Source organism: Notolepis coatsorum (assembly GCF_963971535.1).
Source record: "Notolepis coatsorum genome assembly, chromosome: 8".
In the NCBI taxonomy this organism is placed as follows: Eukaryota; Metazoa; Chordata; class Actinopteri; order Aulopiformes; family Paralepididae; genus Notolepis; species Notolepis coatsorum.
Window position 1 is genome coordinate 152110279 of NC_140172.1, and position 24731 is coordinate 152135009.

At 43.1% G+C, this 24731-nt stretch overlaps 1 protein-coding gene across 1 annotated transcript in view; it reads left to right on the top strand.

Annotated features, from left to right (window-relative positions):
* The window catches only part of LOC311233641 (rho GTPase-activating protein 32-like), a gene marked incomplete at its 3' end in the record, with an annotated part of 117387 nt that overhangs the window by 64259 nt on the left and 28397 nt on the right, over positions 1-24731 (top strand). The window contains exons 4-8 of the mRNA XM_084320607.1: positions 7464-7550; positions 17083-17220; positions 18606-18698; positions 20355-20477; positions 21188-21265. Coding sequence (XP_084176733.1) covers positions 7464-7550; positions 17083-17220; positions 18606-18698; positions 20355-20477; positions 21188-21265 — 519 coding nt within the window. The remainder of the gene's footprint in view (positions 1-7463; positions 7551-17082; positions 17221-18605; positions 18699-20354; positions 20478-21187; positions 21266-24731) is intronic.

A 24731-nucleotide genomic window follows, 5' to 3' on the forward strand; every position in this document is an offset into this window, starting at 1 on the left:
CTACTGCTTTGGCAGTGTACTACATCAGTGTGCTTGGCTGACAAAAACGAAAAAAAAACGAAAGTGTGACGTCGCGGCGATACGCTGCGATACGTATAAGAAAACAATACGAAGATGATACGAAAGGTGTAACCTCAGCCTAAGTCACCACATTATGATGTTCTGCACTTGACCTTTTTGTGCCTTAATGCAGCTTATTGTTTGTTTGTTTGTTTGGTTGTTTTTTTCCCTGGACGGCAGCTCTGGAGAAACCGCGTCTGCTGCACCATATTGCAAATCATAACAGTTATTTGTGTGAGAGCCAGTGAGAGAGAAAATGTGAGAGAGCGAGAGAGAGAGAGAGAGAGAGAGAGAGAGAGAGAGAGAGGTTTGCTCATAATGGTTCACAATTATTTCAACCAACGCCATCTCCATGAAAAGCTGTTCTTAAATTGAAGGCAACGCTAATGGGAAGAAAAGCACTTTCGTGTGTGTGTGTGTGTGTGTGCGTGTGTGTGTGTGTCCTCCTACACTCCATCTCTTTTGTTAGATGTGTCTGTTTAGTAGACCTTCAACAGGAAGTACAACCCAGCAGTCTGGCTTTTTTTTTCTTTTTTTTCTTTTTACACTCCTTCCTTTCAGGAGCACCTTCTTTTACCTAAAGGATAGCTTTGTGTGTGTGTGTAGATCGATAGATGGATAGATTGATAGATCGGGAATCGAACCAGACGACTGCTCTACCTCCCGAGCCACTGTCGCCCCCACTATGTCACAATGACTGGGGAAAGGGGGCGGGGCTTCATGTGACCGTATTGTCCCCTGGTTGGAGCTGAAGTAAGCAGCAGTATCTGTGACCTACAATTACATGCCTCACTTCACATCCAAACAATGTGTTGGTAATGAAGATGGAGAAAGGGTAGGTGTGTGTGTGTTAGTGCCCTTGGGATGAATGCTAGATGGGGTTCCTTGGGTCCTTCTAGCAGACGGAGTCATCAGTACTTAATACAACATTTATGTCCAACCAGCCGTGCGTTGTGATTGGATGACAGGCATGCCTTGAGTGCTTATAATCACGATATTTTCCATTTAATTTCAAACCTTTATTTCAACTCGTAAGACACTGAGGTTACCCTCATTTACAGCGACGACGAGCTTACAGAACAAGACACCGTTTGCCAGCAGTTACAAGTCGACACACGGTTGTCGGAGATCATACTTTTAAATCAGTTGGAGGGCATTCCAGGTGTTGGAAGCATTTTTTGGGGAATTATGTTTGAACGTGGATTGGAACGGCATCATTCACTCCACCTTGTTTAATGTACAGTACAAGCCAGAGGAACTTGATTGATTCATTGAACATTTTATTTAACAGATTGCAGAATGGGTACAATACAGTACGGCTCAATACACACAATTGTTAAGGGGAAGCAGACCAGAGAAAGACTTTCGTCTTGTTTACATCAGGATCCCCCATTTTCAATTCATAATGACATTTATGACATACACAACATACAGATATATATCATGACATGTACGACATACATGACGTACAGATATACAGTACTGTTACATTTATGACATCCAAGGTATACAAATATACAGTACTGTTAACAGAAACTATATACATTCGAGGGGGAGGAAACTGTACATTATGAGGGGGTTGGGTGGGTGGGCTGGGGGTTTGGACATTTACGGGGCCCAGCTCCGGGAGGGTCATCAAGGAGAAGCCGCCTTTTCTCAGTCCTTGCCCCACAATGGTGGAACGAACTGCTCACCCCAGTTAGGACAGCCGAAACCCGTCCAATCTTTCGCCGTCGACTAAAGACACACTTCTTCAACCATTATCTGAAATAAAATAAATAAAAAAAAAAAAAAAAATCTAACCCTAATCTAACCCTAACTAACCTTACTGTCATGCACTTGTCCTAATATACTAACCTACACTGTAGCACGCAACACTTTGATGAATATTGTTACTCAGCTGATAGAGTTGTACCCTTCCTGATGACTTGTCGTACAGAACTTGTAAGTCGCTTTGGATAAAGGCGTCAGCTAAATGACTAAATGTAAATGACTAAATGTAAATGTAAAGTGTCAGTCATAACATTGGAAGGTAGGAAGCAAGCAAGACTGTTTATTGCTTCGCTACGGAGAACTAACGGACATCACTCTGCCTCGTTCTTCCTGCACACCGAAAGGAGATGAAAGCTAGCATGGGGTAGAAAGTTCTCCATGTCCTGGTCTGAGAAGGACCGATTTACAATCATGTTGGGTTATTATTTATTGATACCATGGCCTGGGTCGCTCTGCCTCCACCTCCACCATTAAAATATGTTAATGTTAAGGCCATGTATTTGCAGTTGTAAAATCAAACCTGTGAATGTGGTAGTAGACTTAGTCCTGAATTCAACTGTTTATAATACTGCAGATGGGGAGATGACCGAGGAGAGAGTGGAACCTATAGTCACTCATATAATATATATAATAATAATAATAATAATAATAATAATAATAATAATAATAATAATAATAATAATAATAATAATAATAATAATAATAATAATAATAATAATAAATGATATCATATAATATTATTCTCTCACTGGGCTCAACTTCTAGTGAATGAAATGGTGAAATTAAACTATTAGTGTGTTTTTCCTGGGGACCCCCTGGACCCCCCTCCACATTGAGAACCACTGGTCTCTAGCATCACTGTTTCTCTGACACACCCACAACAATGAATGAATGAATTATTTTATTTCGAATGTTTACAAATACAAATAAATAAACATAAACAAATAATTTTTTGAAATTTTTTACAAATAAAAAAACAAAAAGGATAGCTTTGAAGCCGGAGGCTTATAGAGAAACATACCCCTAATTCAAAAACAAATTCAAAAAGTTAGTTTTCAAAATATAACAAACAAACCAAAAAAAATCAACAAAAACCGATCCCGAAAAGAACATAAGCCAACATAGAAAAATCAAACTTAATCTGCAATATCCGAGTTTCATGGTCGAGAAAAACAGATTCTACATGTAGGTTAAATTTGACTATACGATTCTAGAACCCTGTTTTTATAATATATAACAATATCATACAGGACCACCACAATATCATACAGGACCACCACAATATCATACAGGCCCACCACAATATCATACAGGCCCACCACAATATCATACAGGCCCACCATAATATCATACAGGCCCACCACAATATCATACAGGCCCACCACAATATCATACAGGCCCACCACAATATCATACAGGCCCACCATAATATCATACAGGCCCACCACAATATCATACAGGCCCACCACAATATCATACAGGCCCACCACAATATCATACAGGACCACCACAATATCATACAGGCCCACCACAATATCATACAGGACCACCACAATATCATACAGGCCCACCACAATATCATACAGGCCCACCACAATATCATACAGGCCCACCACAATATCATACAGGCCCACCACAATATCATACAGGCCCACCACAATATCATACAGGCCCACCACAATATCATACAGGACCACCACAATATCATACAGGCCCACCACAATATCAGACAGGCCCACCACAATATCATACAGGACCACCACAATATCATACAGGCCCACCACAATATCATACAGGCCCACCATAATATCATACAGGCCCACCACAATATCATACAGACCCACCATAATATCATACAGACATAATATCATACAGACCATAATATCATACAGACCATAATATCACACAGGCCCACCACAATGTCATACAGGCCCACCACAATATCACACAGGCCCACCACAATATCATACAGGCCCACCACAATATCACACAGGCCCACCACAATATCATACAGGCCCACCACAATATCACACAGGCCCACCACAATATCACACAGGCCCACCATAATATCACACAGGCCTAGGGCTGAACGTTTAATCGATTTAAAATCGAACTCGTGATTTGAAATTATGCAATTAGCTAATAAAATAAAATAAAACGCAAATATATATATATATTTTTTTTTTAACCAGGAAGTCCCATTGAGATACAAGATCTCCTTTGCAAGTTGTTGTTATTGTTGTAGGAACGTTTGGCAGAGGGAGGTAAGGGGTTTTAGATTGTGTGTTGTGAAGTTTAGACTTCAGCGAGGGAGAGTAAAGTACAGAAAATAAGGTACCGTTGGGTACCGGTGTCTATTCCCAGGTAAAAAGAAACATTTTCAGGGTCGGTGTCCCGAACAGACCCACCGCGTAGGCCAGATGCAAGCCGCATTTTACAATAAACCTCTGTGAGGCTGCTTAAATTTTTTTATTATTATAATCGCAAATTTTATCGGAATCGCAATATCTGTCAGAAAAATCGCAATCAGATTATTTCCCAAAATCGTGCAGCCCTATACAGGCCCACCACAATATCAGACAGGCCCACCACAATATCAGACAGGCCCACCACAGATGGATATTCCAAACTGATTCATGTCTCTTCTTGCACGAACACACAGGCCATTCCATTCCACCGGCCCTGACGACGCCTCTGTTCCTGTCCTGTAGGGTTGATTTACGGCGGCTGTATTTCTAGGTCTGGAGAAAGGCACACTGCGCTATAATCAAAATAGGGTTAAAGGCAGACATGCCTACCCTCACCTGATCTACACAAAGCGCTGAAAGACTAGTTCTTCTCTCTGCTGAATTCATCGGACCGTACTTCCTTGACGTGGAAGACTTGAAGCCTCTGATCTTTACTAAATGTTCCACCGTTGACTAAAAACACAACATTCAATATTCTTACTGTCTTTTACTATTATGTGCTATGCTACTATGCCTATACTACTACCCACTATGCTAATGTCTATACTACTATCTATTATGTGCTATGCTACTATGCCTATACTACTACCTACTATGCTAATATGTCTATACTACTATCTACTATGTACTATGCTACTATGCCTATACTACTACCCACTATGCTAATATGTCTATACTACTACCTACTATGCTACTATGTCTATACTACTACCTACTATGCTAATATCTTTATACTACTATGCACTCAGAGTGTAGCACTCAAGTTCGGGCACTGCTAGACAAACAATACCACTTAACCTTAGCTAACAGTGGTGTACCCCTCCTGCGGACTTGTAAAGTGGCTTTGGATAAAAGCTTCAGCTACAGTAAATGACTAAATTTACTCCTTAAAATGGGACCGCTACCAAGGAGGGAGGAATCTCTTGGCAAAATAAAAAGGTCACCTTTACAATCTTGACGCTTTCAGCCTTTGAAGTGCAGACAAAATGTAACAATTGATTCTGATGGATGTTTGTGAAATGACTTGTTTGTTTTCTCAACATTTGAGTCAATTATGTGTGCTTTTCCAAGGCTAATGTACTGTAGATGCCCTTTACTTTGATGAGAGAGAGTATACAGTAGCTAGATTATAGTGTCATCTGAGATTCCCATCCTTAAATTAGAATCTAGTCTGTTTCTGGCTACAGTTGTCCACATTCCTCTCCCTAGTGATCTACTGAGGACTGGTAGTGGCTGATGCCTCTCTCTAGTGATCTACTGAGGACTGGTAGTGGCTGATGCCTCTCTCTAGTGATCTACTGAGGACTGGTAGTGGCTGATGCCTCTCTCTAGTGATCTACTGAGGACTGGTAGTGGCTGATGCCTCTCTCTAGTGATCTACTGAGGACTGGTAGTGGCTGAAGCCTCTCTAGTGATCTACTGAGGACTGGTAGTGGCTGAAGCCTCTCTAGTGATCTACTGAGGACTGGTAGTGGCTGAAGCCTCTCTCTAGTGATCTACTGAGGACTGGTAGTGGCTGAAGCCTCTCTCTAGTGATCTACTGAGGACTGGTAGTGGCTGAAGCCTCTCTCTAGTGATCTACTGAGGACTGGTAGTGGCTGAAGCCTCTCTCTATTGATCTACTGAAGACTGGTAGTGTCTGAAGCCTCTCTCTAGTGATCTACTGAGGACTGGTAGTAGCTGAAGGCGAAGCCTCTCTCTAGTGATCTACTGAGGACTGGTAGTAGCTGAAGCCTCTCTCTAGTGATCTACTGAGGACTGGTAGTGGCTGAAGCCTCTCTCTAGTGATCTACTGAGGACTGGTAAGTGGCTGAAGCCTCTCTCTAGTGATCTACTGAGGACTGGTAGTGGCTGATGCCTCTCCCTAGTGATCTACTGAGGACTGGTAGTGGCTGAAGCCTCTCCCTAGTGATCTACTGAGGACTGGTAGTGGCTGAAGCCTCTCTCTAGTGATCTACTGAGGACTGGTAGTGGCTGAAGCCTCTCTCTAGTGATCTACTGAGGACTGGTAAGTGGCTGAAGCCCACCTGCTGTGCCGACACGGCTCTGTGTCTCATCATCCCCATCTCATCTATATTTCATCATGATGCGGCCGGTCGCTGGGCTTTAGCTGGCAACCCATCAGCATAATCATTCCCCCCTTTATGAATTATCCATTCGCATTCATATGCTTCATTTCAACAGACCTGGCTCTGCTGGTCTGGGAGAGACGTTTTAAACGTTTTGTTGTTTTGGGCTTTACTTTCTGTCTTCTTCTTTTTGTGTCTCGTGTGGAGGGGATGTGTATAAGTACCTGTTATTTTAACCCTGCCTTTTTATTAATATTTAATGAAAACTAGTAAGGGAAAGCTGTGACGTAGGGTATTTCTCTCTTTAAGTAGAACTATTCGATTACCAAGCATATCTTACCTACATTGAAATGTTTTTTTTACTAACTTTAAATAAAGTGTGTACTGTGCTGCTGTATTATCTAGAAAAGACAGATTTTGGATTGGAACTCAGTATTGGCAGATAATCTATTAAATTACTCATGGGATCAGGGTTAAAAAAAAAGCTTGATTGGGATTAGATTGATCTCCAGAGATTATGTTGTTGTCAACAAGGTTGTTAAAAATATCAAAATATATACTGTAGATAACGGATAATATTACCGGTAAGTATGATTTCAAACAAAGCTCCTAGAGAGGTGGGCTTGTGACCAGACCGGCTTGCAGAATCTGTGCGGGGTGATGGATGAATAATGCTCTCTCACCCAGCAGCTCCTAGTGGTCAACAGTGTCAGACTGTGGTTTGTACTGGGCAGCTCCTAGTGGTCAACAGTGTCAGACTGGTTGTACTGGGCAGCTCCTAGTGGTCAACAGTGTCAGACTGTGGTTGTACTGGGCAGCTCCTAGTGGTCAACAGTGTCAGACTGTGGTTGTACTGGGCAGCTCCTTGTGGTCAACAGTGTCAGACTGGTTGTACTGGGCAGCTCCTAGTGGTCAACAGTGTCAGACTGTGGTTGTACTGGGCAGCTCCTATTGGTCAACAGTGTCAGACTGGGTTTTACTGGGAAGCTCCCAGGTGTGAATGTGTGTAAATGTGAGTTTGAACCTACCCTGGTAAATAAAGGTTAGAAAAATTTCTCTAATGTCTCTCTTTCTCTCTCTCTCTCTCTTCCAGTTATCCCTTGGGGATGAACAGAGCGAGGTAACGAGGAATGGCTATGAGTCCAAGGAGTTGGTGTACTTGGTCCAAATCTACTGCCAGGTGAGATGGAGGAACCACTAACGCATCATGTTGCAACTCACTCACTCACTCACTCACTCACTCACTCACTCACTCACTCACTCACTCACTCACTCACCCACTCACCCACGCACTCACTCACTCACTCAGTTTCCCACCTGGGATAATAAAGCACTGAACTGACTGGAAACAGCCCCCCCCCCCCCCCCCACACACACACACAAACAGGACTAGGTCCATTCTAGGCACTTACTCCTGCCATTACTGCTGTGAAGCACTTTGGGCTGCTATACAAATAAAGTGTATTATTATTATTATTGAGCAAGGCACTGGCATTAAAAGCAGAGTTGGTCTCTAGGCGCTGTACTGTGGCTCCACTGCACGTGAGCAGGTTGGCTGGTCTTTAAAATAATAATAAAATAAAGCTGAATGACAGTTGGACAAGGTCCTAGTCACATAGTTAATTAATTCTATGGATATGACTACATTTTGAGGGTTGTTGGCAAACGATTATTATTACTTTGGGACATAAAACGGCCGTCAACATTCCCTGGCTTGTTCCCTCATTCCTTTATGCTGGTGTCTTTGAGACAGCAGCTGCTAGCACCAACCATCTGAGGATGGCTTGAGGAGAGAGCGTTCTCCTTTTTCTAGTCTTTTCTTTCATTGGCAAAAGGAGGTAGAGTCTATTTTTCTTGGCAGAAGGAGGTAGAAACTAGGGGCTAGATCCACAAAGAATGGATTGCACGGAGCAAGTTGCACCCTTACTTAAAATGCATTATGAATTGAAAATGGGGGACCCTGATGTAAAACAAGACGAAAGTCTTTCTCTGGTCTGCATCCCCTTAACAATTGTGTGTATTGAGCCGTACTGTATTGTACCCATTCTGCAATCTGTTAATAACATTTTTATTCAATCAATCACCGTGCAGATTGATTGATTGAATGAAAATTTTATTGTATGGTCATGAAATTGTTATTCAATTTAGCTCTAAGTGGTATTAAAAAGTCTTCAATTGAACCTGTATTTACTAAGTATCTTCTAGGTTCATGGTGCCAAATCGTTTTTGCTTTTGATTTATGATGTCATAATAAGATAGAATAATTCATATAAAATAATCTTAACTAATTGCAGGCTCTGCAAATGTAAACAACCCCCCCCCCCCCCCCCCCCCCCCCCGCCCAACCCAAAACTACACGGTGCACCTTTTATAGTGTGCATTTTCTTAAATTGAAATACATCTCCGGTCAAAAACCTGGCTTGTGTGTCCTGGAAAAAAGGTTTTTGGAGCTGGTGGGATTTCCTGCTGGGATAAATGACTGACCTGGTGTGTTGTGTTTGTTTCTAGATCCAGGATGGAACACACACACACACACGGATACACACACACGCATACACATGTGATGTGGAACACACACAGTAGCTTTGCCCCACTTTTCTCCAGTGACATACTTGATTCTGGCTTCAGGCATTTCCCCTCCAGATCATATTCTATTTCACGACCTCGGCGATGCCAGGGAAACATGTGGCTCTGTGCTTGGAAATTCCACCTCTCTCTGCAACTGTTGGAAAAGAGAGCTAGACCTGCAGCAAAACTCATAAAAGACCTGGCAGAGAGCAGTGAGCTGACCCTTATACTAACATAGAGCTGACTCTTATACTAACATAGAGCTGTTATACTAACATAGAGCTGACCCTTATACTAACATAGAGCTGACCCTTATACTAACATAGAGCTGACCCTTATACTAACATAGAGCTGACCCTTATACTAACATAGAGCTGACCCTTATACTAACATAGAACTGACCCTTATACTAACATAGAGCTGTTATACTAACATAGAGCTGACCCTTATACTAACATAGAGCTGACCCTTATACTAACATAGAGCTGTTATACTAACATAGAGCTGACCCTTATACTAACATAGAGCTGACCCTTATACTAACATAGAGCAGACCCTTATACTAACATAGAGCTGACCCTTATACTAACATAGAGCTGTTATACTAACACAGAGCTGACCCTTATACTAACATAGAGCTGACCCGTATACTAACACAGAGCTGACCCTTATACTAACACAGAGCTGACCCTTATACTAAAACAGAGCTGACCCTTATACTAACATAGAGCTGTTATACTAACATAGAGCAGACCCTTATACTAACAGAGCTGACCCTGATACTAACATAGAGCTGACCCTTATACTAACATAGAGCTGTTATACTAACATAGAGCAGACCCTTATACTAACAGAGCTGACCCTGATACTAACATAGAGCTGTTATACTAACATAGAGCAGACCCTTATACTAACAGAGCTGACCCTGATACTAACATAGAGCTGACCCTTATACTAACAGAGCTGACCCTTATACTAACACAGAGCTGTTATACTAACATAGAGCTGTTATACTAACATAGAGCTGACCCTTATACTAACACAGAGCTGACCCTTATACTAACATAGAGCTGTTATACTAACATAGAGCTGTTATACTAACATAGAGCTGACCCTTATACTAACATAGAGCTGTTATACTAACATAGAGCTGACCCTTATACTAACATAGAGCTGACCCTTATACTAACATAGAGCAGACCCTTATACTAACATAGAGCTGTTATACTAACATAGAGCTGACCCTTATACTAACATAGAGCTGTTATACTAACATAGAGCTGACCCCTATACTAACATAGAGCTGTTATACTAACATAGAGCTGACCCTTATACTAACATAGAGCTGACCCTTATACTAACATAGAGCTGTTATACTAACATAGAGCTGACCCTTATACTAACATAGAGCTGTTATACTAACATAGAGCTGACCCTTATACTAACATAGAGCTGACCCTTATACTAACATAGAGCAGACCCTTATACTAACATAGAGCTGACCCTTATACTAACATAGAGCTGTTATACTAACATAGAGCTGACCCTTATACTAACATAGAGCTGACCCTTATACTAACATAGAGCAGACCCTTATACTAACATAGAGCTGACCCTTATACTAACATAGAGCTGACCCTTATACTAACAGAGAGCTGACCCTTATACTAACATAGAGCTGACCCTTATACTAACATAGAGCTGACCCTTATACTAACATAGAGCTGACCCTTATACTAACATAGAGCTGACCCTTATACTAACAGAGAGCTGACCCTTATACTAACATAGAGCTGACCCTTATACTAACAGAGAGCTGACCCTTATACTAACATAGAGCTGTCCCTGACCCTTATACTTAGAAAAGAGGCCCAATACAAAACAAACTGCTAAGAGGATGCAGACCAGAAAAATACTTTTGTCTCGTTTACATCGGGGTCCCCCGTTTTCAATTCATCATGACATTTATGACATACCGAGACAAACGGATATACAGAACTGTGTAGTAAAAAGCTATCATAAAAAATATATACATCCGAAGGGGCGTTCCACATCATTGTTGCATAATTGCTAAACGTGTTTAGTCCCTTGTTTGAGCCGAATCTGGGTTGAACATGATTTGTGGCGCTCCCTCTGGTGTTGTAGGCGTGGAATTCACTGACCATTGGGAAGTATTTTGACATGTAATACATGGGTATCCCACTGGTGTAGTGTATCTTGTAGACCAGGCCCATTGCAAGTTGCTGTACTCTGTCGTCTACTCTAAGCCATCCTAGGTAGTCAAAATGTGCAGGGGTGAGGTGGGTTTTGTGAGTAAGGCCAGAGCTGACTCTTATACTTAGAACACAGAGCTGACTATTATACTTAGAACACACAGCTGACTCTTAAACGTAGAACACAGAGCTGACTCTTATACTTAGAACACAGAGCTGACTCTTATACTTAGAACACAGAGCTGACTCTTATACTTAGAACACAGAGCTGACTCTTATACTTAGAACACAGAGCTGACTCTTATACTTAGAACACAGAGCTGTCTCTTATACTTAGAACACAGAGCTGACTCTTATACTTAGAACACAGAGCTGTCTCTTAAACTTAGAACACAGAGCTGACTCTTAAACTTAGAACACAGAGCTGATTCTTAAACTTAGAACATAGAGCTGACTCTTATACTTAGAACACAGAGCTGACTCTTAAACTTAGAACACAGAGCTGACTCTTAAACTTAGAACATAGAGCTGATTCTTATACTTAGAACACAGAGCTGACTCTTAAACTTAGAACACAGAGCTGATTCTTAAACTTAGAACATAGAGCTGACTCTTATACTTAGAACACAGAGCTGACTCTTAAACTTAGAACACAGAGCTGACTCTTATACTTAGAACACAGAGCTGACTCTTATACTTAGAACACAGAGCTGTCTCTTAAACTTAGAACACAGAGCTGACTCTTAAACTTAGAACATAGAGCTGACTCTTATACTTAGAACACAGAGCTGACTCTTATACTTAGAACACAGAGCTGACTCTTAAACTTAGAACACAGAGCTGACTCTTATACTTAGAACACAGAGCTGACTCTTATACTTAGAACACAGAGCTGACTCTTAAACTTAGAACACAGAGCTGACTCTTATACTTAGAACATAGAGCTGACTCTTATACTTAGAACATAGAGCTGACTCTTAAACTTAGAACACAGAGCTGACTCTTAAACTTAGAACACAGAGCTGACTCTTATACTTAGAACACAGAGCTGACTCTTATACTTAGAACATAGAGCTGACTCTTAAACTTAGAACAGAGAGCTGACTCTTAAACTTAGAACACAGAGCTGACTCTTATACTTAGAACACAGAGCTGACTCTTATACTTAGAACATAGAGCTGACTCTTAAACTTAGAACAGAGAGCTGACTCTTAAACTTAGAACACAGAGCTGACTCTTATACTTAGAACACAGAGCTGTCTCTTATACTTAGAACACAGAGCTGACTCTTATACTTAGAACACAGAGCTGACTCTTATACTTAGAACACAGAGCTGACTCTTAAACTTAGAACACAGAGCTGTCTCTTATACTTAGAACACAGAGCTGACTCTTAAACTTAGAACATAGAGCTGTCTCTTATACTTATAACACAGAGCTGACTCTTATACTTAGAACATAGAGCTGACTCTTATACTTAGAACACAGAGCTGACTCTTATACTTAGAACACAGAGCTGACTCTTATACTTAGAACACAGAGCTGACTCTTATACTTAGAACACAGAGCTGACTCTTATACTTAGAACACAGAGCTGTCTCTTATACTTAGAACATAGAGCTGACTCTTATACTTAGAACATAGAGCTGACTCTTATACTTATAACACAGAGCTGACTCTTAAACTTAGAACAGAGAGCTGACTCTTAAACTTAGAACACAGAGCTGACTCTTATACTTAGAACACAGAGCTGTCTCTTATACTTAGAACACAGAGCTGACTCTTATACTTAGAACACAGAGCTGACTCTTATACTTAGAACATAGAGCTGACTCTTATACTTAGAACACAGAGCTGACTCTTATACTTAGAACACAGAGCTGACTCTTAAACTTAGAACTAAGAGCTAAGTCTCACACTTAGAACTAAGAGCTAAGTCTCACACTTGGAACACAGAGCTGACTCTTAAACTTAGAACTAAGAGCTAAGTCTCACACTTAGAACTAAGAGCTAAGTCTCACACTTGGAACACAGAGCTGACTCTTAAACTTAGAACTAAGAGCTAAGTCTCACACTTAGAACTAAGAGCTAAGTCTCACACTTAGAACTAAGAGCTAAGTCTCACACTTAGAACTAAGAGCTAAGTCTCACACTTAGAACACAGAGCTACGTCTCACACTAAGAACTAAGAGCTAAGTCTCACACTTAGAACTAAGAGCTAAGTCTCACACTTAGAACACAGAGCTACGTCTCACACTAAGAACACAGAGCTGACTGACACTTGGAGAGAGGTTGAAGAGAGAAAGACACGGCGTCCACTCTGCCCTCGCAGCTTCCCTGTTACTTTACCCCCCCCCCCCCCCCCCCCCGCACGCAAGCAGGTGGGCGGTGAACCAATAGCAGTTAGCCGAGCAAGAGGGTCGAGGGGCATCTGGGAAGTAAAAACTAAAGTTACAACCCGCAGCTACCGATCGCTCCTGTTCCACAGACGACAGGAAGGAGAGTAGAGGAAACGAGGTAAGCAGGAGAAGAGTGTGAAAGTGGGGCAGGAGAGCAGGAAGAGTTCCCTAGGAGCCCCAGCGGTGAGTCTATCAGCCAACACTCTGAGTCTGCGTTAGGAACACCCCCGCCAAACCTCCCGCCACCCCCTAAACCCCCCCCCCGCCCAGCGGTGACTCTCTCAGCCAACACTTTAACGCTGCACTAGGATCAGTGGACTGAGCGGTGCTGTGCAGTCCCGGTCGCCCCAGTTCTGGCCCCAGTACAGACCAAATCAAAGCAAAAAAATTCTCCCACCACTAGTTTTTCTGGATCTATATTTTTGAGGTTTTTGGAGATGAAAAAGAAATGTCGGATCTATGGAAACGCTTGAAAATTACGTTTATTTTGTTGTTGTTTTGTCTTTTTTTCATTTTTTTTTAAGCATAGCTGTGTTTATAATGTTGTGGCAGACCAAAGCCAAAAGGTCAAAGTGGGCTACACTGCTTGCTTTTTAATCATTACATTTCACTATAAGCGCACAGTAAACCATTGGACGTTTTTGAATATAGAGGCTCTTTGTAATACAATTCTGCTCGAGTGATTAAGCGTGTCGGACGAGTGTCTTGAGAACAAAAGCGAAAGAGTGGAGGCTAGGAGAGGATGGGAGGGAAGGCTCACGCAAGCGAGGGACACGGGGGACGCGGGGCGAGTGAAGACGTGGGTCCGTCTCCAGGGACGAGACGAGAGGGGGAAGATGTTGACAGATATAACACAGAGACCCTAAGCTCTGGGCCTTCAGCTACATATGGCTCTCTGTTTTTATTGGCTCGCAGTGTGGTTGTGCTGCCTCCATCAAAATTCTTGGTGTCGTCGTAATGCTTGACCCGTCTCTTCTCTTTTTAAAAATCGGAATACTACTAGACTTCAATGGTTCTCTCAAGGACCTACATGCTGCCGTAGCCAATGTATGTGTTTAAGAAGGGATAACCCTGTCGGAGGTGTACAATCTTGTAAGTAAGTAAGTATTTATAAAGCACCTTTCATACATGTCGTGTAGCTCAAAGTGCTGTACACAAACATAGGCATATATAACGATAAAAGCAATAAAGTCACAGTGATCAGTTAAGATCAATGTTTAAAAAATAGTAATAATAACAATAATAATAATAATAATAATAATAATAATAATAATAATAATAATAATAATAATAATAATAATAATAATAATAATAATAACGTAAAAATGAAAATAACGTAAAAATGAAAACATGAAAACAGTCATTTGCTTACCAGTTTGGGAGAACAGGTCCGCACAAACATGTCCGCTCAGTAGCAAACGGAAGTGAGGACTAAACGTTCTGACGACGATTGTCGCTATGAAACTGGTCCCTAGTAGCAACACAGTTCCAGTGAAACTGTCTAGAGTTTTAGAACTCTTCTCTAAGAATTCTTAGAGGGAAATTTTTTTTTCAAAATGTACACGATCAAGGTCCTCCTGCGCTTTGGGGCTGTATCTAAACCTCACCGATGCAGCGTGCCACCATGGGCTGTATCTAAACCTCACCGATGCAGCGTGCCACCATGGGCTGTATCTAAACCTCACCGATGCAGCGTGCCACCATGGGCTGTATCTAAACCTCACCGATGCAGCGTGCCACCATGGGCTGTATCTAAACCTCACCGATGCAGCGTGCCACCATGGGCTGTATCTAAACCTCACCGATGCAGCGTGCCACCATGGGCTGTATCTAAACCTCACCGATGCAGCGTGCCACCATGGGCTGTATCTAAACCTCACCGATGCAGCGTGCCACCATGGGCTGTATCTAAACCTCACCGATGCAGCGTGCCACCATGGGCTGTATCTAAACCTCACCGATGCAGCGTGCCACCATGGGCTGTATCTAAACCTCACCGATGCAGCGTGCCACCATGGGCTGTATCTAAACCTCACCGATGCAGCGTGCCACCATGGGCTGTATCTAAACCTCACCGATGCAGCGTGCCACCATGGGCTGTATCTAAACCTCACCGATGCAGCGTGCCACCATGGGCTGTATCTAAACCTCACCGATGCAGCGTGCCACCATGGGCTGTATCTAAACCTCACCGATGCAGCGTGCCACCATGGGCTGTATCTAAACCCCACCGATGCAGCGTGCCACAATGGTTGTATCTAAACCCCACCGATGCAGCGTGCCACCATGGCTGTATCTAAACCCCACCGATGCAGCGTGCCACCATGGGCTGTATCTAAACCCCACCGATGCAGCGTGCCACCATGGCTGTATCTAAACCCCACCGATGCAGCGTGCCACCATGGGCTGTATCTAAACCCCACCGATGCAGCGTGCCACCATGGGCTGTATCTAAACCCCACCGATGCAGTGCCGGAAGAGCCACCCGGCCTCAGCACATCTGGCCAAGCCTGGACCACATCTACCAGCATTCCTCCCCTTTTCCATCCCTCGCTCTCCTCCTCCTCGCTCTCCTCCTCCGTCAGTGACCTCATCATCAGCTCTGGTTACTTCAGATCCTGACCAGCTGCCCCACGTCTGCCTCACAGCTGCTCTCGCCTGTCACTTTATTACAGATCTGTTATCATCATCTCCTACTCTTTTCAATGGAAAGACTCAGAAAACAGACTTTGTCTTTTTAGTTTTACACTCAAACGTCAACACGTCTGTATTTCCATCATGATGCCCCCCGGCCTCCTTTTTCTTAAGTATGAAATAAAAAATCGTACAAAAAGCCAGACGGGAGTGAAAGACAGAAAGAGATCCGCTGTCTGGAAGCCACCAGGACTTTCTTGATGCAATATAGAGCCACAGCTTGGGGACCGAGGGTTAGGAAGTGAGGCTATCCGTTACCGGAAGCAGTAAAGAATTCACTCGTCATGACGGGCGGCTACGTGGCGTAGTGGGCAAGGCGCTCGCCACGAAATGCTGGAGACGCTGGGCTCGTCAGTTCGAGCCCAGCGCTCCACATTTGCTTTCAGTTTAGCTGGTCGTCCGTACTAATACACATTGGCCGTATTAGGGGGTGGGAAACTGATGGGTGGGGATCGGGCGTTGTGGACAGCGACTCCTACAGGTCGGTTGGTGCGCCTGCGCAGTAGAATCAGGAAGTGTCGGGGGCAGCGTGAGCCTCCCACGCGTTACTCCTCGCCACTGAGAGATCGAGCTGCGCAGGTGAAAAGATGCGACTGCTGTTACCTCAAGTACCGGAGGGGACTTGTGCTATGTATGACTTAGTCCACATTGCAGCCGGCTTGTGGGAGGCAAGAAACAGCGTCCGTGACAGGGGAGGGTTGAATTGGATGATACGAAATTGGGATGGGAGAAAGATATCGAAAATGGGAGAAAAAGTGGATCAAAAAAAAAGAATTCACTTGTCATATTTTCACCTGTGTGTACTGTGCGCTCACATTCAGTTCCTCTTTTCCTCCAGGGTCGGAGCTGGATTGTGAAACGCAGCTATGAGGATTTCCGTGTGCTGGACAAGCACCTGCACCTCTGCATCTACGACCGACGCTTCTCGCAGCTGCCAGAGCTGCCCAGGTGTGACAGTCTGACGGATCGACTGGAGGTAAGGCTTCCATCGGCCTCCGTTTGACACAGTCTGATGGATCGACCGGGAGGGTGAGGTGTCTGTCTTTGACAGTCTCGACAGTTCTCTTGATGGACTACTGCCACCACCGTAGAGCATCCAACCAGAGAAAGCCTCATAGCTCAGGTCAGAGTTTACTGTTAAAGAACTGAGGCATCCAACCAGAGAAAGCCTCCAGAAGGCACTGTGTGATAGTAAAGGGTTAACCTGCTGTAGTGTGGCAGTGAAAGGGTTAACCTGCTGTTGTGTGGCAGTGAAAGGGTTAACCTTCTGTGTATTGTCACAGTGAAAGGGTTAACCGTTTGGTAGTGCGGCAGTGAAATGGTTAAAGAACCGAGGCTCTTAGAGGGATTCTGATGGACTGCACCAAGCTGGTAAAACCAGTTCTATAAAAACAACTCTCACCTAAATGAACTAGAGTAAAACCTGTAGTATCCCTGTGGGTCTTCCTACACTATAGCCATTTTACTATAGAAATACTGTAGTGATTCATAATATGCCTGTGGGTTTTCCTACACTATAGACATTTACTATAGAAATACTGTAGTAATTCATAGTATTTCTGTAGTGGAATGTTATATACATTTAAGGTGTATCACTATAGTATTCCTATGGTTTTCCCATACAAATACTATAGTTTATTTAGTGATTCACTGTAGTATTACTATAGTATATAGTATTTAGTGCAAATGAAAATATATCGGTACATTTTCGTATGGGAATTTTAGAGGAGGAATCTCATCCTTCACTGGTAGAACAGAGGAAGTCAGGCCTGAGGATTTGTATCCTTGCTAATCACCAGGTTGTGGGTGTGGAGGTAATCTTAGAATAATTGTTTTTAATGAGCTGCTGGGAGAAACACAATTGTGCCTCTCAATCACTTAACAAAAGCTGCGCTCGTAGGATTAATCGTTCCCGGGGAAAACGGTGAGGGTTTAAATTGCCCACCGGTGTTTTTTTTTGGCGTCGCCGGCTGTATCCGACACCCACTTGGTGAAACCACCTGCCTGGGAACTACATTCCCTGGTGAGGTCCATAGATGTCCCTAGATACCAAGAACATGCGTCCTTGTAGAAGTACTTACTTAGTATGTACTTTTGTATGCGAATTCTCAGAAAATATGACTAGGTCTTAAGAGGAAATTACAGCAAATGTCTTTCTTTATTGCTAATTCTTTTGCCTCCCGGACGGACGGACGGGGGGGGGCACAGCCCTCCTCTGGACCACCCCCTAAGTGCGACTTGGCAGCACCATCTTGTTTGAAAATCCTGGGGAAAGTCCTGTATGGATGGTGAGTGACTACTCCTAAATGGTCAGAGTGGGTTAAAAGGTCATTTGAATGTATTTCTTTGTTTCCTCCGCAGTCAGTGTCCCCGATGCTCGTGTCGTATCTGTCGCGGTTCTCCGCCATCGCTGACAACAAGATCAACTGTGGCCCCGCCCTCACATGGATGGAGGTAACGCTGTTGGAGCGTGTCTCTAAGGCAGAATCTGTAATGCCGTCAAACAGCAACCTCCAGGCAAAAGAGCCCCCCGGTTTGGAGTTCAGTAACTTAATATACTGGGAATCTCTCCAGACCTCTGTTGGTAGAGGTGTGGCCAGCAGTAGCAGCCCCTCCCCTATAGACCCACTGACATCCAATCCACACGTCAGACCAAAACGAAAACTGTAAACAGTGTGTGTGCGCGGCCATGTTTTCCCTAGACGTCACAGTTTGGCGACATTACAGATTCCACTTTTAAAGGCATACCTCGAACTTACATGGAACTTTATTTTTTATTTAAAGGAGTGGGCAGTCCTCTCCCCTCATTATCTTTCTCTTTATTGAGATGGTAGGATGGCTGAGAGGGAGACAGTAGGTTCTTTATTGAGACATGTCTTTATGTCTCAATTGAGACAAGGTTCTTTATTGAGATGGTAGGAAGGCTGAGAGGGAGACAGAGTAGAGGAGACACAGGAGAGAAGGTTCTTTATTGAGACAGTAGGAAGGCTGAGAGGGAGACAGAGTAGAGGAGACACAGGAGAGAAGGTTCTTTATTGAGACAGGAGACACAGGAGATAAGGTTCTTTATTGAGACAGTAGGAAGGCTGAGAGGGAGACACAGTAGAGGAGACACAGGAGATAAGGTTCTTTATTGAGACAGTAGGAAGGCTGAGAGGGAGACAGAGTAGAGGAGACACAGGAGAGAAGGTTCTTTATTGAGACAGTAGGGAGGCTGAGAGGGAGACAGAGTAGAGGAGACACAGGAGAGAAGGTTCTTTATTGAGACGGTAGGAAGGCTGAGAGGGAGACAGAGTAGAGGAGACACAGGAGAGAAGGTTCTTTATTGAGACAGTATGAAGGCTGAGAGGGAGACAGAGTAGAGGAGACACAGGAGAGAAGGTTCTTTATTGAGACAGTAGGAAGGCTGAGAGGGAGACAGAGTAGAGGAGACACAGGAGAGAAGGTTCTTGATTGAGACAGTAGGAAGGCTGAGAGGGAGACACAGTAGAGGAGACACAGGAGAGAAGGTTCTTTATTGAGACAGTAGGGAGGCTGAGGGTGCTAAATAATGAGAAGCGCTAACTGTCCTAATTTCCCATTTCTAAGGCAGAACATGTATGTTTGTCTGTCAACAGTCAACATATTTATAATGTTTGTCTGTCAACATGTATGTTTTATTCCTGGGCGTGTTGTGTCCCTCTGCCTCTAGAGGGCAGCAACGTGTTGTTTGTACCTGTCTCCCTCTCTCTCTCTCAAGTTCTCTCTCTCTCTGGGCAACATACACCTGTCTCCCTCTCTGTCTGGTCAACACACACCTGTCTCCCTCTCTCTGTCTGGTCAACACACACCTGTCTCCCTCTCTCTGTCTGGTCAACATACACTTGTATAGTATACACACAACTAGCTAATACTAGTAGCTAGCGAGCAAATGTTGGTGTGATCAACAGATCGTTCTATGATCATTTGGGCGTCAAAACGAGCATCGCCCAGCCTAGTCATACAGTCAAGTCAGTCATACATGGTCATACAAAACCTGGAGCCTATTTTTGTGTGTGTGCCTGTGTGTGTGTGTGTGTGTGTGTGTGTGTTTGCGCGTGCGTGCCTGTGTGTGTGTGTGTGGTGTACCAGGTGGATAACAAGGGGAACCATCTCTTGGTTCATGAGGAGTCGTCCATCAACGTTCCTGCCATCGCAGCTGCTCATGTCATCAAGAGATACATCGCCCAGGCTACTGACGAGCTGAGCTTTGAGGTGCGCGCACACACACACACACACACACACACGCATAGACACACACACACATAGACACACGCACACTCATAGACACACACACACACACATAGACACACACACACACATAGACACACACACACACGCATAGACACACACACACACACATAGACACACACACACATAGACACACACACACACACACACACACATAGACACACACACACATAGACACACACACACACGCATAGACACAGACACACACACACACACACACACATAGACACACACATACATACACACACACAGACATAGACACACACACACACATAGACATAGACACACACACATAGACACACACACACATATAGACATAGACACACACACACACACACACAAACATATAGACACACACACATAGACACACTCACACATAGACAGACATAGACACACCACACATAGACACAGCACACACACACACCACACACACATAGACACACACACAGACACGCACACACACACATAGACACATGCACACACACACAGAAAGACACACGCAGAGCAATGAGCATCCACTGTTATGCTTACTGATCTCCTTAAATCAGACGGGTATGTTTGAGTGTGCTGTTATCTCCTCCGGTTATCTCCTGAACATCCTCTCCTCATTCTCTCTCGTATCTCTCTTCCTCTCCTCCTTCTCTCTCGTATCTCTCTTCCTCTCCTCCGTGCAGGTTGGTGACATCGTGTCAGTGATTGACATGCCCCCTAAGGAGGACACCACCTGGTGGAGAGGAAAGCATGGCTTCCAGGTTGGTGCCCCAGAGACTAAACTGCTAGCTTCCTACCCATAACTTACATATGTATGACCATAAACAAGCATTCAACCTGCTAGCTTCCTACCCATAACTACATTATGACCATAAACTAGCATTCAACCTGCTAGCTTCCTACCCATAACTACATATGACCATAAACTAGCATTCAACCTGCTAACTTCCTACCCATAACTACATATGACCATAAACTAACATTCAACCTGCTAACTTCCTACCCATAACTACATTATGACCATAAACTAGCATTCAACCTGCTAGCTTCCTACCCATAACTAAATATGACCATAAACTAGCATTCAACCTGCTAGCTTCCTACCCATAACTAAATATGACCATAAACTAGCATTCAACCTGCTAGCTTCCTACCCATAACTACATTATGACCATAAACTAGCATTCAACCTGCTAGCTTCCTACCCATAACTACATTATGACCATAAACTAGCATTCAACCTGCTAGCTTCCTACCCATAACTACATTATGACCATAAACTAGCATTCAACCTGCTAGCTTCCTACCCATAACTGCATTATGACCATAAACTAGCATTCAACCTGCTAGCTTCCTACCCATAACTACATATGACCATAAACTAGCATTCAACCTGCTAGCTTCCTACCCATAACTACATATGACCATAAACTAGCATTCAACCTGCTAGCTTCCTACCCATAACTACATATGACCATAAACTAGCGTTTAACCTGCTAGCTTCCTACCCATAACTACATATGACCATAAACTAGCATTCAACCTGCTAGCTTCCTACCCATAACTACATTATGACCATAAACTAGCATTCAACCTGCTAACTTCCTACCCATAACTACATATGACCATAAACTAGCATTCAACCTGCTAGCTTCCTACCCATAACTACATATGACCATAAACTAGCGTTTAACCTGCTAGCTTCCTACCCATAACTACATATGACCATAAACTAGCATTCAACCTGCTAGCTTCCTACCCATAACTACAGACCATAAACTAGCATTCAACCTGCTAGCTTCCTACCCATAACTACATTATGACCATAAACTAGCGTTCAACCTGCTAGCTTCCTACCTATAACTACATTATGACCATAAACTAGCATTCAACCTGCTAGCTTCCTACCCATAACTAAATATGACCATAAACTAGCATTCAACCTGCTAGCTTCCTACCCATAACTACATTATGACCATAAACTAGCATTCAACCTGCTAGCTTCCTACCCATAACTACATTATGACCATAAACTAGCATTCAACCTGCTAGCTTCCTACCTATAACTACATTATGACCATAAACTAGCATTCAACCTGCTAGCTTCCTACCCATAACTACATATGACCATAAACTAGCATTCAACCTGCTAGATTCCTAACCATAACTACATTATGACCATAAACTAGCATTCAACCTGCTAGCTTCCTACCCATAACTACATTATGACCATAAACTAGCATTCGACCTGCTAGCTTCCTACCCATAACTACATATGACCATAAACTAGCATTCAACCTGCTAGCTTCCTACCCATAACTACATTATGACCATAAACTAGCATTCAACCTGCTAGCTTCCTACCCATAACTACATATGACCATAAACTAGCATTCAACCTGCTAGCTTCCTACCCATAACTACATATGACCATAAACTAGCATTCAACCTGCTAGCTTCCTACCCATAACTACATTATGACCATAAACTAGCGTTCAACCTGCTAGCTTCCTACCCATAACTACATTTTGACCATAAACTAGCATTCAACCTGCTAGCTTCCTACCCATAACTAAATATGACCATAAACTAGCGTTCAACCTGCTAGCTTCCTACCCATAACTACATTATGACCATAAACTAGCATTCAACCTGCTAGCTTCCTACCCATAACTACATTATGACCATAAACTAGCATTCAACCTGCTAGCTTCCTACCCATAACTACATTATGACCATAAACTAGCATTCAACCTGCTAGCTTCCTACCTATAACTACATTATGACCATAAACTAGCATTCAACCTGCTAGCTTCCTACCCATAACTACATTATGACCATAAACTAGCATTCAACCTGCTAGCTTCCTACCCATAACTACATTATGACCATAAACTAGCATTCAACCTGCTAGCTTCCTACCCATAACTACATATGACCATAAACTAGCATTCAACCTGCTAGCTTCCTACCCATAACTACATTATGACCATAAACTAGCATTCAACCTGCTAGCTTCCTACCCATAACTACATATGACCATAAACTAGCATTCAACCTGCTAGCTTCCTACCCATAACTACATATGACCATAAACTAGCATTCAACCTGCTAGCTTCCTACCCATAACTACATTATGACCATAAACTAGCGTTCAACCTGCTAGCTTCCTACCCATAACTACATTTTGACCATAAACTAGCATTCAACCTGCTAGCTTCCTACCCATAACTAAATATGACCATAAACTAGCGTTCAACCTGCTAGCTTCCTACCCATAACTACATATGACCATAAACTAGCATTCAACCTGCTAACTTCCTACCCATAACTACATTATGACCATAAACTAGCATTCAACCTGCTAGCTTCCTACCCATAACTACATTATGACCATAAACTAGCATTCGACCTGCTAGCTTCCTACCCATAACTACATATGACCATAAACTAGCGTTTAACCTGCTAGCTTCCTACCCATAACTACATATGACCATAAACTAGCGTTTAACCTGCTAGCTTCCTACCCATAACTACATATGACCATAAACTAGCATTCAACCTGCTAGCTTCCTACCCATAACTACAGACCATAAACTAGCATTCAACCTGCTAGCTTCCTACCCATAACTACATTATGACCATAAACTAGCATTCAACCTGCTAGCTTCCTACCTATAACTACATTATGACCATAAACTAGCATTCAACCTGCTAGCTTCCTACCCATAACTAAATATGACCATAAACTAGCATTCAACCTGCTAGCTTCCTACCCATAACTACATTATGACCATAAACTAGCATTCAACCTGCTAGCTTCCTACCCATAACTACATATGACCATAAACTAGCGTTCAACCTGCTAGCTTCCTACCTATAACTACATTATGACCATAAACTAGCATTCAACCTGCTAGCTTCCTTCCCATAACTACATATGACCATAAACTAGCATTCAACCTGCTAGATTCCTACCCATAACTACATTATGACCATAAACTAGCATTCAACCTGCTAGCTTCCTACCCATAACTACATTATGACCATAAACTAGCATTCGACCTGCTAGCTTCCTACCCATAACTACATATGACCATAAACTAGCATTCAACCTGCTAGCTTCCTACCCATAACTACATTATGACCATAAACTAGCATTCAACCTGCTAGCTTCCTACCCATAACTACATATGACCATAAACTAGCATTCAACCTGCTAGCTTC